Raw genomic sequence first — 15,996 nt, 5'->3', positions numbered from 1 at the left:
ACCAATACAAACTAATATTTAACGTAAATAAAACCCATCTTTTAATCTTTGTATGGACCACAGAGTTTCCAGCACTTGTTAAATGCTCATATAGGACATAGGAAACCAATGTGGGCACATTAGTTCACATTTCATAGAGACTTTTAATGAAGTAAAAGGTTGATGGCCAATACCCTAGACAAATATTCAAAGTGTATTAGCATCTAATGATATTATATTTTGTTGCCCTTCACACACACACACACACACACACACACAGTGATACATTTCTCCTCAACACCAATGTGCATTTATTAAGGGGCAGATCAATCTGTAAGTATTAGCGTCGTAGTAAAGGTCAACAGAACAAAGGTCTCAGTCATACACCTCTGATATGCCTGATATGAATCAGATTTGATTTGATGGCATAGCCACAGGAAATAGGGGTGCTGAGGGTGCTGCTGCACCCCCTGAAAAATGATCATAAAAAATAAAATAATAATATTATTATTGTTTCACAAACGTGGGCCTTTACTAGTTCTGTATTAGCGGACTGATATAAGCTATCTATAGCACGAGCAAACTTTATTTCTCAGCAGCACCCCACCCCCCCCACCCCAAACTACTTCCTGCGGCTATGTTTAAGGGGATCTAGGGGACTGGAGGTTATCACATCACAACACCAGACCCTCCTGTCAATCTCTTTCTATAACTCCCTGGCACCCTCCTCAGGCTCGGGGTAGGAAGCGCAGGGTGATGGGTTTGGACGGGATGAGCAGTGTTCTAGTCTTGGGCTCTGTGGTCGGGGCCCCATCCTCTGGCTGGATCTCATAATGCTGCATCAGCTGTAGAGGAGGGACAAGAGTTCAAGGTCAAGGGTTTAGTGTTAATGAGCCACCTGGTTGTCTGACGTCTCTCTAGCCAGAGAATCAGTTTACAACCATAAAATTAAGTCTTTTATAATGTCCCATGCCAAATTTTGCCAACTGGGACAGTAAAAGCAGAATATTGCGCCGCTCATAAAAATGGGGTTCGTCACCCCTGTTGGAAGTGTTGCACACTTAAGTTCCCACACTCTCTCCAATTGCTTCTGGGGATTTACCATTAGCAAATCACCGCAGATGATGGACAAAATCATCCAACAACAATCACCTTCAACCGTCTGGTAACATCATTTTGGCACTGATGGCTTTTTATTACTCAATACTAATCTTACTCACCCTGGAGAGTGCAAAGTACATCTCTAGCTCTGCCACTCTCTTGCCCACACAGGCTCTCACGCCCACCCCGAAGGGTATAGAGCTGTAGGGGTGGTGTTGGTATGACTCTGGGTGCCCTCGCAGCCAACGCTCAGGCTTGAAACACTCTGCATCCACAAACTCCCCCTCGTCATGACTGGCAGCATAGTGACACAGATGGAACTGGGTCTGGGAGAGGGGAATAGGAGGAAGTAGATATATAGGAAGTAAAGAGAGACTGACAGAATTTCATGGAAATTACATCACATCCTTCGGGGGATTTTTTTTTTCGATTTCTTAAGTATTGACAAAGGTGAAAGAGAGGGGTGTTGATATCTTTCTCTCTTCATCGCCTGCCCCTACCTTCTTTGGGAACCAGTAGTTGTCCACAACAACGTCATTGTCTACGGTTAGACGGCCATTCCCTGGAACTACAGGGTACATCCTGAAGAGAGAACAGCTTCAGCAACATGGGAGCCTCTGTAGGGACTGCCTTAAATAAACCTTTGTGTGGCTAGGAAGGTTCAGTAAGGTAGTAAGGTACTTAGCATTGGTATTTGGTAAAGTTTTAATCCACCTAAACACCAGAAAGAGTTGGCAATGGCAGGTTGTGATTCTGACCTAGATGCTGTTACTGAGCATTTGAATCATTAGAAAATCAAGGACACACGGGAGAAATGGCTATGACCAAAAAGGAAGAGGTGGAGGGGGCCATTTTCCTTCTATAAGCCTGTCATTCAGGATTTCTATACAAGGTGGTGTCAGAGGAAGGCCCTAAAAATTGTCAAAGACTCCAGCCACCCAAATCATCTGCTACAGCACAGCAAACGGTACCGGAGCGCTAAGTCTGGGAGCAAAATGTCTCCTGAACAGCTTCTAGTTAATAGTTAACCATATACAGTTGAAGTCGGAAGTTTACATACACCGTAGCCAAATACATTTAAACTCAGTTTTTCACAATTCCTGACATTTAATCCGAGTAAAAATTCCCTGTTTTAGGTCAGTTAGGATCACCACTTTATTTTAAGAATGTGAAATGTCCAAATAATAGTAGATAATTATTTATTTCAGCTTTTATTTATTTCATCACATTCCCAATGGGTCAGAAGTTTACACACACTCAATTAGTATTTGGTAGCATTGCATTTAAATTGTTTAACTTGGGTCAAACGTTTCCACAAGCCTCCCACAATAAGTTGGGTGAATGTTGGCTCATTCCTCCTGACAGAGCTGGTGTAACCGAGTCAAGTTTGTAGGCCTCCTTGCTCGCACACGCTTTTTCAGTTCTGCCCACAAATTTTCTATAGGATCGAGGTCAGGGCTTTGTGATGGCCACTCCAATACATTGACTTTGTTGCCCTTAAGCCATTTTGCCACAACTTTGGAAGTATGCTTGGGGTCATTGTCCATTTGGAAGACCCATTTGCGACCAAGCTTTTACTTCCTTACTGATGTCTTGAGATGTTGCTTCAATATATCCACATCATTTTCCTACCTCATGATGCCATCTATTTTGTGAAGTGCACCAGTCCCCCCTGCAGCAAAGCACCCCCACAACATGATGCTGCCACCCCTGTGCTTCACAGTTGGGATGGTGTTCTTCGGCTTGCAAGCACCCCCCTTTTTCCTACAAACATAACGATGGTCATTATGGCCAAACAGTTATATTTTAGTTTCATCAGACCAGAAGACATGTCTCCAAAAAGTACGATCTTTGTCCCCATGTGCAGTTGCAAACCGTAGTCTGCCTTTTTTATGGCGGTTTTGGAGCAGTGGCTTCTTACTTGCTGAGCGACCTTTCAGGTTATGTCGATATAGGACTCGTTTTACTGTGGATATAGATACTTTTGTACCCGTTTCCTCCAGCATCTTCACAAGGTCCTTTGCTGTTGTTCTGGGATTGATTTGCACTTTTCGCACCAAAGTACGTTCATCTCTAGGAGACAGAACGCGTCTCCTTCCTGAGCGGTATGACGGCTGCGTGGTCCCATGCTGTTTATACTTGCGTACTATTGTTTGTACAGATGAACGTGGTACCTTCAGATGTTTGGTTCATTCATCCTTGGGAGCAATTTCCAGATTTGTGGATGTCTAAAAAATAATCTGAGGTCTTGGCTGATTTCTTTTGATTTTCCCATGATGTCAAGCGAAGAGGCACTGAGTTTGAAGGTAGGCCTTGAAATACATCCACAGGTATACCTCCAATTGACTCAAATGATGTCAATTAGCCTATCTAGCTTCTAAGGCCATGACATCATTTTCTGGAATTTTCCAAGCTGTTTAAAGGCACAGTCAACTTAGTGTATGTAAACTTCTGACCCATTGGAATTGTGATACAGTGAAATAATCTGTCCTTAAATAATTGTTGGGAAAATTACTTGTCATCTACAAAGTAGATGTCCTAACCGACTTGCCAAAATGATAGTTTGTTAACAAGAAATGAATCCAACATAAGTGTATGTAAACTTCAACTGTAGCTACCTAGACTATCTGCATTGACCCTTTTTGCACACTCTTTTTGACACATACTTACACTAACACATACTCACCCACAGACAACACGTACACACAGGCACACATTTGCCACACACACACATCCACACTCATCACATACACTGCTGCTTCTGTCTATTATCTATCCTATCCTGTTGCCTAGTCACGTTACCCTTACCGATATGTACATATCTACCTCAATTACCTCATACACCTGCGCATCGACTCAGTATTGGTACCCCGTGTATATAGCCAAGTAAACATTACTTATTGTGTATTTATTCCTTGTGTTAATGTTTTTTTATTTATTATTCTTATAAAAAAATATATATTGTATTCTGCATTGTTGGGAAGGGCCCGTAAGCATTTCGCTGTTAGTTTACACCTGTTCTTTATGAAACTTGAACACACCATTCAGGTTATATAAGGACACTGCCGCCCCCCCCCTTATATACACTGTCCAAAAAGCATGTCCCATACCTCCACCCTCTGCACTCACTTATCAGTCATTATCTTCATCAGTATAATTAGGGAAAGGGAAATGCAAGCACACAAACTCTTTGACCAGGCATGCTCAAAACAAGAGGCCAGTTGCAGGTCGCTGTTCTTGGTGCGTGTGTGTGTTCACCTCAGAACCTGGATGTGTGTACGTGTACATGCATCTGTGCCTACGTGCGTGTGTGTATTCACCTTAGAGTCTCCTTGATGACAGCCTTCAGGTAGGGCATCCTGCTCAGGTCCTCTGATCTGGGCTGCTGTCTTCCCGGACACACGGACATGATCTCACGGTACAGCCTGTCCTGGGACGCGGCGTCGCGAGCCAAGAGGTACAATGCCCACGACAAGGTGTTGGACGTCTGAGGCGAAAGGAGAAGAGCGATAGAAAGAAAGAGGGGTTTACTTAGGGTGAAGTGATATGATATATACGGAACAAAAATATAAACGCACCATGTAAAGTGTTGGTCCCATGTTTCATGAGCTGAAATAGAAAAGATCCCAGAAATTGTCCATTATCACAAAAAGCTTATTTCTCTCAAATGTTGTGCACAATTGTTAGTGAGCATTTCTCCTTTGCCAAGATAATCCATCCACCTGACAAGTGGCACATCAAGAAGCTGATTAAAAAGCATGACCATTACACAGGTGCACCTTGTGCTGGGGACAATAAAAGTATGTTTTAAAATGTGCAGTTTTGTCACACTACACTGCCACAGATGTTTCAAGTTTTGAAGGAGCGTGCAATTGGTATGCTGATTGCAGGAATGTCCACCAGAGCTGTTGCCAGATAATTGAATGTTCATTACTCTACCATAAGCCGCCTCCAATGTTGTTTTAGAGAATTTGGCAGTACGTCCAACCGGCCTCCCAACCGCAGACCACGTGTATGGTGTCGTGTGCGCGAGCTGTTTGATGATGTCGACATTGTAAACAGAGTGCCCCATGGTGGTGGTGGTGGGGTTATGCTATAGGCAGGCATAAGCTACGGACAACGAACACAGTTGCATTTTAGCAATGGCAATTTGAAATCACAGAGGATCTCATCACGGTATCTAAGGCCCATTGTCGTGCCATTCATCCGCTGCCATCACCTCATGTTTCAGCATGATAATGCACTGCCCCATATCGCAAGGATCTGAACACAATTCCTGGAAGCTGAATATGCAAGAACTGGGACATTCTCACCAGACATGTTACCCATTGAGCATGTTTGGGATAATTTGGATCGACGTGTACAACAGCTTGTTCCAGTTCCCGCCCATATCCAGCAACTTTGCACAGCCATTGAAGAGGAGTAAGACAACATGCCACAATCAACAGCCTGATCGACTCTATGTGAAAGAGATGTGTCGCGCTGCAATGGTGGTCACACCAGCTACTGACTGGTTTTCTGATACATACCCCAACTTTTCTCTCATTTTATCATTATTTTTACCCCAATTGGTAGTTACAGTCTTGTCCCATCGTTGCAACTCCCATACGGACTCGGGAGAGGTGAAGGTCGAGAGGCCACGCGTCCTCCGAAACAAGACCCTGCCAAGCCGCACTGCTTCTTGACACACTGCTCGTTTAACCCGTAAACCAGCCACAACAATGTGTCGGAGGAAACACGGTACAACTGGCGACCGTGTCAGAGTACGTGCGCCCTCCCCTAACCCGGATGACGCTGGGACAATTATGCGTCGCCTCATGGGTCTCCCAGTCGCGGCCGGCTGCGACACAGTGCGGGATCAAACCTGGATCTGTAGTGACGCCTCAAGCACTGCAGTGCCTTAGACCGCTGCGCCACTCGGCAGGCTCTACTTTTTCTTTTAAGGTATCTGTGACCAACAGATGCGTATCTGTGTTCCCAGTCATGTGAAATCCATAGATTAGGGCCTAATTAATACATTTTAGTTGACTGATTTCCTTAAATGAACTGTAACTCAGTAAAATCTTTGAAATTGTTGCGTTTAGATTTTTGTTCAGTATACTTTATTGTCCCTGCGGGGAAATTTGACTTGGACAATTAAAATGCTGATGTTTAAAAATATATATATATTAAAAGTTGAGGGAGTGGTGGAGGCTGTATCAGAGACAAGTTATCAGTGATCATCAACATTTATTGACATAAATTCATCATCAAAGCAGCTGAGGAATTTACTTTGGAACATTAGATCATTTCAAGTGACATCTAGTCATTGAATAAAAGTGAGAACACTGATTCCCAGTGAGCAAAACACATTTTTTATCTCGATGACGTTACATAAAAGGTGGAATAAATAGAGCTCGAGGCTTGTGTTTTACTCAGCAACATATTCCAGAGAGCAGCAAGCAGCGCTTGACAAAGACAAGCCCAGACTGCTCCAGGGAATGCAGTCGGGCAGATCCTGCTGTGTTTGTATGGTTACTGTGTGTTTGTCTTTGGTTACATGCGTTTGTGTATGAGTACATTTTGTACCCTCTAAAACAAATAAAAAGTTACACTGCAAATATATATATATATATGTCAACAAACTAAAGGAAATGGTCTCAGTATTTATGGCCTGGGGAGAATCATGTCATCTTAAAGCCAAAATACACCTCCACCCATTCCATAGGACGTGTCCAGTAGGCACAAAACAGAAGAAAACACTTTGAAATGTAGAGGAAATAATAGCATTTTGCCAATGAGAAATTCACATGTTCATTTTCTGTTGCAAACGGTTTGTTTACGGTGTACCCTACTGAACGTGAACCTGCTGTTGTGTATGGCACCACCCTCCTCTCTGTATGACCTCCCATGACCCTCTCCTCCCATGACCCTCACCGTGTCCACTCCGCCCAGCAACAGCTCTGTGACGCAGATGTACACCTCTCCCAGGGTCAGTTTATCACAGGACAGCAGGTAGGTGAGATACATCCCCTCCACCTGCTTCCCAGCAAGCACCTGGGCATCCACCTGCGCCAACTTATGGTCAATCAGACGCTGAGCTGAGGGTTTATAAAGAAATACATTGAACACACACATTCATGTAGGGGACACACACAAACACAAAATGAGTCTCAATAGTGAACATAGCTCAACAGTTAGTCTCCCTAGGCAGACGGGTTGCCTCCCACATTAACAAAGTTCCCACATAGGTCTGCGATTTCCGACACTTCTCAACAGTGCTTAGCGGCTGACAGTGGCTGACGTGCAATTGACAGGGCAATAGAAACAACCATATGCTTCCATTGTAGAGGTCGAACCTACCATGTCTACTTTCCACCTACACATTTAAGTCCGCTTGTCGCTCAATAGATGGAGACCCTAACATTATTTACAAACATACCTACATTCACCAGGTCGTCCCAGGCTTGGATAAATCGTTTCCAGAAGGGCAGGACGTTGCGTGTCCAGAGCGGGAGGAAGAGGACGGTCTCAGACAGGGTTAGCATGTCGTTGGCTGCAGCGATGAACTTCAGCGTGTCCTTAGGGATCTCCTCCTGCAGACAACCCAGCCGCGTCTCAAACAGGATGGAAGAGATCCCTGCAGGGACGGAGAGAACACAGTGAACAATGAGGACTACACAGAGCTGGTGGGGATTCTAGGTATCCGAGATGCCATCTCCTGCCGTTGTGCCCCTGAGCAAGGCACTTTACCTAAGCTGCCCTAGGGGCACTGTGGCAGACCCTGGCTTCCAACCCCACTGGGTGTGTGTGTGTGTGTTTCTGAAGGGGTTAAAAGCATCAAAAAAACACTGAATGAATCAATGGTATCACACCTTCAAAGCCAAACTTGTAGAGCTCTGCGGTGAGGTCTGGTACAGTGGTGTGGTCCTGACTGCGGAGGCGGAGCCTCTCAATACGCTGTAGCAGGTCCCCTACCACCTGGTGGATGACAGGCGCATACGCAGATACCTCCGCTAGCTTCAGCATCTTGGGATTCAGGACACTACGGATACGGTACCACTGTAGGTCTTTACTGTAGGAGAGGAGAGGACAGGAGACAGACAGTGAATCTACAGTAGCTATTCAGAATAAAGGGGTGGAGGTATATCTACGTGTCACGGCCAAAATAAAGGGAAAACTTCAGTAACGAGGGATACAAAGTACATTGAAAGCTGCTGCTTTCACACAGGTGTGGTTCCTGAGTTAATTAAGCGATGAACATCCCACCATGCTTCGGGTCATGTCTAAAAATGCCCAGTTGCCTATTATTTTGGCTACCGTGGCTAGAAGAGATCTCAGTGACTTTGAAATAGGGTTCTCAATGGAGCAAAGGGGGTTTAAAGTGTGTGTGTCAGTCACTAGATCTCAACATAATTGAACGCTTATGGAAGATTATAGAGCGGTGTCTGAGACAGCATTTTCCACCAACAAAACGATTACATTCTCATGGAATAATGGTGTCAGATCCCTCCAATAGAGTTCCAGACACTTGTAGAATCTATGCGAAAGCGCATTCAAGCTTTTCTGGCGACTAGTGGTGGCCCAATGCCCCATTTAAGACGCTATGTTGGCGTTTCCTTTATTTTAGCAGTTACCTGTAGGTTAGATGGATAAAGTTGAGGTGGAGGTTCTACTGAAACAAGTTTACCTGTAGGACCATGGTTTCCTCAAACCAGACCAATATTGCTTTTACCCAAGGCAATGATTTATTACCAATAACAGTCATAGTGTATCTTTGAAGCATAGGGTGTAAGCAATGTTCCCTCTAAGCTGCGCACCTCCTCCAGGACTGCCGCGCTGAAGAAATGCCATGCAGAGACCCAAGAGGTTGAACTTTACTGAGTTCGCCGCATTAGTTTGCACTATATAGATTAAAGTTTTTTTCTGTGATCGTATCAAAATTATGAACTGGGTGGTTTGAGCCCTGAATGATGATTTTTCTGACAGGCTGTATCTAGCCACTCCACGTTGTGTCGTGCGTGAGATCATCCCTTAGCTGTGGTATATTGGCCATATACCACAACCCCGTGCCGCCTTATTGCATAAATAAACAGTGCCTTGCAAAAGTATTCACCCCCTTGGCGTTTTTCCTATTTTTTTGCATTACAACCCTTTGCTATGAAGCCCCTAAATAAGATCTGGTGCAACCAATTACCTTCAGAAGACACAATTAATTAAATAAAGTCCACCGGTGTGCAATCTAAGTGTCACATGATCTCAGTATATGTACACGTGTTCTGAAAGGCCCCAGAGTCTGCAACACCACTAAGCAAGGGGCACCACCAAGCAAGCGGCACCATGAAGACCAAGGAGCTCTCCAAACAGGTCAGGGAAAAAGTTGTGGAGAAGTACAGATCATGATTGGGTTCTAAAAAAATATCAGAAACTTTGAACATCCCACAGAGAACCATTTAAATCCATTATTTAAAAAATTGAAAGAATAGGGCACCACAACAAACCTACCAAGAGAGGGCCGCCCACCAAAACTCACGGGCCAGGCAAGGAGGGCATTAATCAGAGGCAACAAAGAGACCAAAGATAACCCTGAAGGAGCTGCAAAGCTCCACAGCAGAGATTGGAGTATCTGTCCATACGACCACTTTAAGCCATACACTCCACAGAGATGGGCTTTACGGAAGAGTGGCCAGAAAAAAGCCATTGCTGAAAGAAAAAAATAAGCAAACATGTTTGGTGTTCGCCAAAAGGCATGTGGGAGACTCCCCAAACATATGGAAGAAGGTACTCTAGTCAGATGAGACAAAAAAATTGCTTTTTGGCCATCAAGGAAAACGCTATGTCTGGCACAAACCCAACACCTCTCATCACTCCGAGAACACCATCCCGACAGTAAAGCATGGTGGTGGCAGCATCATGCTGTGGGGATGTTTTTCATTGGCAGGGACTGGGAAACTGGTCAGAATTGAAGGAATGATGGATGGCGTTAAATACAGGCAAATTCTTGAGGGAAACCTGTTTGTCTTCTGAAACGTTTCAGAGATTTGAGACTGGGACAGAGGTTCACCTTCCAGCAGCACAACGACACTAAGCATACTGCAAAAGCAACACTCGAGTGGTTTAAGGGGAAACCTTTAAACTTCTTGGAATGGCCAAGTCAAAGCCCAGACCTGAATCCATTTGAGAATCTGTGGTATTACTTAAAGAATGCTACACCAGCAGGAACCTATCCAGCTTGAAGGAGCTGGAGCAGTTTTGACTTGAAGAATGGGCAAAAATCCCAGTGGCTAGATGTGCCAAGCTTATCGAGACATATCCCAAGAGACTTGCAGCTGTAATTGCTGCAAAAGGTGGCTCTACAAAGTATTGACTTTGGGGGGGTGAATAGTTATGCACGCTCAAGTTTTCTGTATTTCTTGTTTGTTTCACAAAAAATATTTTGCATCTTCAAAGTGGTAGTAAATCAAATGATACAAACCCCCCCAAAAATCTATTTTAATTCCAGGTTGTAAGGCAACAAAATAGGACAAATGCCAAGGGGGGTGAATACTTTCGCAAGGCACTGTAGGTCAGCAATGGGGAGTTATTGTAGGCCACATTTCAAGCTCTCTTTGAAAAGCTAATCAGGTAAAAAGCTTACATCTTAATTAAAGGGGCAGTGTTGTATTTTGAGACATGCATATCCTAAGTTGTCAATAATAATACATTTTATTTTGTAAAGTGGTTTCTTGCATCATACAATGCAATTTAAAGTCACCTATTTGGCCCATGGTGTTACAAACCAAGTAAAACATTATTAATATCAAGCGTTTCATAATGTAAAAACGTTATTAAAAATCAAATGCAATTTAGGCCTGAATTGAACACCACATATAGGCTACTGTAAGCTATATCACAGAAATCAAAAGCTATTTACACGTGAAAATGTTATGGGATTTGCTCCATTGGTTTTGTTGGTACAGTAGACCTACATTATGCTCAAATAGCCACAATAGCCTATTGGCTACTGTCTAAAATGGTAATGGTACAGCTGCAGGGTTTACTGTAAACGTGCGGCGGAAGTTGCACAAAATTCTCACATTAAAGTTTCTGCTCACAAGAACTAAAATGTCCTCAGTGCCCCAATTTTGTTTTGAGGGAACAGTGGGTGTAAGCAAGTATTATCCATTCCCTTTCCTACACCTTGATGGTCCTTATAGTATAATAGTCCTTGATGTGGTTCATCGGCCACTCACTCCACATGGAGTCCATAGGCCTGTCCCCTCATATCGCGGTACTCCTTCCAGTGTGGCAGCTCTGTCCGGACCGGGTAGCGGCCCTCCTGGCGGATCACCTGGGATATAAGCTCTGGAGACGCCACGTTCACCACATCAAATGGGCCGAACCGCGAGCGCCAGATGGGCCCGTACAGTTTCTTGTGTTCAACCTGGGTTGGGGGAAAAGAGAAGAAGATCTTTGATTCTGGAAATGCACAGTGAGACAGTCCAATATTAAATGTGAATTTATGATTCACAAAATATACTCTCAGTATACAAAACATTAGGAACACCTGCTCCTTCCATGACAGACTGACCAGATGAATCCAGGTGAAAACTATGATCCCTTATTGATGTTACCTGTTAAATCCACTTCAATCAGTGTAGATGAAGGGAATATGACAGGTAAATGATTTTTAAGCCTTGAGGCATGGATTATGTATGTGTGCCATTCAGGGGGTGAATGGGCAAGACAAAAGACTTAAGTGCCTTTTAACGGGGTATGGTATTTTTATTTTACCTTTATTTAACTAGGCAAGTCAGTTAAGAACAAATTCTTATTTTCAATGACGGCCTAGGAACAGTGGGTTAACTGCCTGTTCAGGGGCAGAACGACAGATTTGTACCTTGTCAGCTTGGGGATTTGAACTTGCAACCTTTCGGTTACTAGTCCAACGCTCTAACCACTAGGCTACCCTGCCGCCCCAGGCGCACCGGTTTGAGTGTGTCAAGAACTACAACGCTGCTGGGTTTTTCATGCTCAACAGTTTCCTGTGTGTATCAAGAATGTTCCACCACCCAAAGGACATCCAGCCAACTTGATCCAACTGTGGGAAGCGTTGGAGTCAATATGGGCCAGCATCCTCGTGGAATGCTTTTGACACCTTATAGTCCATACCCCGACAAATTTAGGCTGTTTTGAGGGAAGAAGGTGGTGGACTCAATATTAGGAAGGTGTTCCTAATGTTTTGTTCACAGTGTATATAAACTACTTACTAACCTAATTAGTCATAAATCAACCATGAAGCCAGGTGCATAACTTGGGGTGGGGGGGGGGGGGTGGGGGTCATGATCCCACAAATATCAGAGCCAATTTGACCCCCCTCAATAATATGCTATGATACATTTCATGGATGTGAAATGATTTAACCACCATATGTACTGGCTTTCTACACAGTACTACTCAATTCCAAATGTTATGATTGGATCTCCCTGCTGCCAATTATGCTTTCAGTTTGGTCCGGCCCATGGTTTGTGAAGGGGATAAAAAAGTTGTACAAGGCTTGCAAACTCTAAATTCTGTGAGCTAACGTTTAACAAATAAAGAAGTAGTTCTATTTAACATGGTAAATTCATAAGTGCAAATGAGAATTATAGAAAAGGATATTTTTTCAAACTGAGAAAGTTTCTATTGCGAAGTGACGTCTCGCATGTGAGCCCTATTTCTCAAAATGACTTGATCATTTGTAACGGTTATATTAGGCTCAACTATGCAAGTTCAAGACAGCATTATGCCCTTTTGAAAGAGCTGGTTTCTATTAGGCTACACAGTTAGAGAAGGGTTGTTTCTCTGAACCTCCGGCAGCAGGCTCAAGCCTGTTATCTCTCCAGTCTTGCCTGATTTTAGAAACAAATTTGAAGGCCAGCATTGTGGGGGGAAAGCACTCATGTTTATACAACCCAATAATCACCCTGAGAATACTTCCACAACCACCTTGATCATTTATTTCAATTAAGAATATCTACAAAATAAATTGGCTTACCCTAGTCTTTATTGATATACAGTACATGTGACATTGCACAGCAGTAAACTGGTCTATTTCACCATTATTATTTTCTTCTTCTTGAGTTCAATAGGTAAAGGAAACCAGGTACTGGTGTTTGTATGTGCTGTTTCTTGATGAGTACAGGGTATTCTTATACCATATTTTTGTGTAACAATAGTATACATTCATTCAATTGGCAGAGGTGAGACTGAAAAAGGGAGCACCGGTTGAGAGTGCTGCAGTTATCAATTGTGATCATGGTCACAGCTCTATTGCAAATGTATCATTCTAAACATTTGTCCGTTTCATTGTGGACTTTTCCCTGAAATTAGATGTTGGCCTATCAGGGGGCTATAGGCTACCTGCATCTAGCTCAGCAAACCATGGCAAAATTGAATTGCAATTATAAACCCAGATTTTAGTCAGTAGCCTATGCCTATTGAAACAAGTCAATCTCGCAAATAGGCCATTTTATAACTGTTTGTAGTCTTTACATCTGCGACAAAATAACGTCAGACCATGTACCACGGGAATGACACACAAATATATAATATGTTCTAATTACGTTGGTAACCAGTTTATAATTGCAATAAGGCACCTCGGGGTTTTGTGGTATATACACCACACCTCGGGCTTTGTTTAATCATAGCAGTCGTCAAAACAAGTTACATCGACATCCATTGATGGAAAATGATCTGGATAGTTTAATAAAAGTTACTTACATTTTCTCTTGTAAAAAAAAATAATCTTAAACTCACATTAATTATAATTGTGATGGAAAATCGAATTTAGCTTCTTAGACTACATCGTTAAAAATGACGTTGATATTCCTTAATTCACTCGATAACGTGCACTCACTACATGTATGCAGTTAGGCATACAGCAGAAATTAAGCGAGGCACTGTGGGATTAATTTTACCTGCATCGCATGGCTCTTATCTGCATATCCCTTCACGAACAGCCAATACACCGTCGTGGCCAAACTAGGTCCACGTAGATCGTCTATTGTTTTGTACTTCTCCGGACTTGTTTCTATCGTTGTCTGCAAATTTTGTCCTACGTGTCTGCTGGCTCCGGATTTGAACCTCCGACCACCAGACACAAAGCCGTCCAGCGCAACTGACAGTGTCTGGCCGTGGTGAACTGTGAGTCGGAGCGTCCTGGTCACCGCAGCAGGGCTACACATGTTGAGTAGAGCGGGTAAAGGCACATTCTGCCACCTGTGGCTTTTTAATACAGTTTGCCCTGCGGTACATTGGGACTCGCCCATAAATTTCACATTTCAACATGACATGCACAAAGAACCATTTAATACTAAAAATAAGGTAGAATCAAAACACGAGATATTAAAAGAACACGATAAAACAAGCACACTAGAATATATGCAGGTTCAGTTCCAGGACCATATTTACAAATGTGTAGGGATATTGGCCCTATAGAGGTAGATACAGTGGGGCAAAAAAGTATTTAGTCAGCCACCAATTGTGCAAGTTCTCCCACTTAAAAATATGAGAGAGGCCTGTAATTTTCATCATAGGTACACTTCAACTATGACAGACAAAATGAGGGGGGAAAATCACATTGTAGGATTTTTTATGAATTTATTTGCAAATTATGGTGGAAAATAAGTATTTGGTCACCTACAAACAAACAAGATTTCTGGCTCTCACAGACCTTCTTTAAGAGGCTCCTCTGTCCTCCACTCGTTACCTGTATTAATGGCACCTGTTTGAACTTGTTATCAGTATAAAAGACACCTGTCCACAACCTCAAACAGTCACACTCCAAACTCCATTATGGCCAAGACCAAAGAGCTGTCAAAGGACACCAGAAACAAAATTGTAGACCTGCACCAGGCTGGGAAGACTGAATCTGCAATAGGTAAGCAGCTTGGTTTGAAGAAATCAACTTTGGGAGCAATTATTAGGAAATGGAAGACATACAAGACCACTGATAATCTCCCTCGATCTGGGGCTCCACACAAGATCTCACCCCGTGGGGTCAAAATGATCACAAGAACGGTGAGCAAAAATCCCAGAACCACACGGGGGGGGACCTAGTGAATGACCTGCAGAGAGCTGGGACCAAAGTAACAAAGCCTACCATCAGTAACACACTATGCCGCCAGGGACTCAAATCCTGCAGTGCAAGACGTGTCACCCTGCTTAAGCCAGTACATGTCCAGGCCCGTCTGAAGTTTGCTAGAGAGCATTTGGATGATCCAGAAGAAGATTGGGAGAATGTCATATGGTCAGATGAAACCAAAATATAACTTTTTGGTAAAAACTCAACTCGTTGTGTTTGGAGGACAAAGAATGCTGAGTTGCATCCAAAGAACACCATACCTACTGTGAAGCACGGGGGTGGAAACATGTTTTGGGGCTGTTTTTCTGCAAAGGGACCAGGACGACTGATCCGTGTAAAGGAAAGAATGAATGGGGCCATGAATCGTGAGATTTTGAGTGAAAACCTCCTTCCATCAGCAAGGGCATTGAAGATGAAACGTGGCTGGGTCTTTCAGCATGACAATGATCCCAAACACACCGCCCGGGCAACGAAGGAGTGGCTTCGTAAGAAGCATTTCAAGGTCCTGGAGTGGCCTAGCCAGTCTCCAGATCTCAACCCCATAGAAAATCTTTGGAGGGAGTTGAAAGTCCATGTTGCCCAGCAACAGCCCCAAAACATCACTACTGTAGAGGAGATCTGCATGGAGGAATGGGCCAAAATACCAGCAACGGTGTGTGAAAACTTTGTGAAGACTTACAAAAAACGTTTGACCTCTGTCATTGCCAACAAAGGGTATATAACAAAGTATTGAGAAACTTTTGTTATTGACCAAATACTTATTTTACACCATAATTTGCAAATAAATTCATTAAAAATCCTACAATGTGATTTTCTGGATTTTCCCCCCCTCA

At 43.3% G+C, this 15,996-nt stretch overlaps 1 protein-coding gene across 2 annotated transcripts; it reads right to left on the bottom strand.

The window, feature by feature from the left end:
* Positions 1–17: 17 nt before the first annotated feature.
* LOC129859605 (sterol 26-hydroxylase, mitochondrial-like) lies at positions 18–14,326 on the bottom strand. Of its 2 annotated transcripts, XM_055929596.1 has the most exons (9): positions 13,998–14,324; positions 11,292–11,482; positions 7,935–8,134; positions 7,502–7,699; positions 6,997–7,160; positions 4,401–4,567; positions 1,581–1,662; positions 1,200–1,406; positions 18–824 (listed from the first exon to the last, which is right to left on the bottom strand). In XM_055929596.1, exons 1-9 carry the CDS (start codon positions 14,262–14,264, stop codon positions 708–710), a joined length of 1,593 nt encoding a protein of 530 aa, XP_055785571.1. In that variant the 5' UTR covers positions 14,265–14,324; the 3' UTR covers positions 18–707. The 2 variants fall into 2 exon arrangements, 1 of the variants encoding a protein (XP_055785571.1); XR_008760192.1 differs by lacking the exon at positions 1,581–1,662 and having other exon boundaries at positions 735–824; positions 13,998–14,326.
* Between the last annotated feature and the right edge of the window lie 1,670 nt (positions 14,327–15,996).

This window comes from Salvelinus fontinalis, chromosome 7, assembly GCF_029448725.1.
Source record: "Salvelinus fontinalis isolate EN_2023a chromosome 7, ASM2944872v1, whole genome shotgun sequence".
Taxonomy (NCBI): Eukaryota; Metazoa; Chordata; class Actinopteri; order Salmoniformes; family Salmonidae; genus Salvelinus; species Salvelinus fontinalis.
This window is presented reverse-complemented; position numbering and strand designations above follow the sequence as displayed.

What these genes read in the sequence shown, in the direction of transcription:
- LOC129859605 (XM_055929596.1), bottom strand. Translation starts at nt 14,264, where the DNA reads ATGTGTAGCCCTGCTGCGGTGACCAGGACGCTCCGACTCACAGTTCAC. An exon ending in ACTACTGGTTCCCAAAGAAG is followed by an intron (nt 1,407 to 1,580) that starts GTAGGGGCAGGC and finishes CCCCTCTCCCAG; the next exon opens with ACCCAGTTCCATCTGTGTCA. An exon ending in TGTACTTTGCACTCTCCAGG is followed by an intron (nt 825 to 1,199) that starts GTGAGTAAGATT and finishes CCTCCTCTACAG; the next exon opens with CTGATGCAGCATTATGAGAT.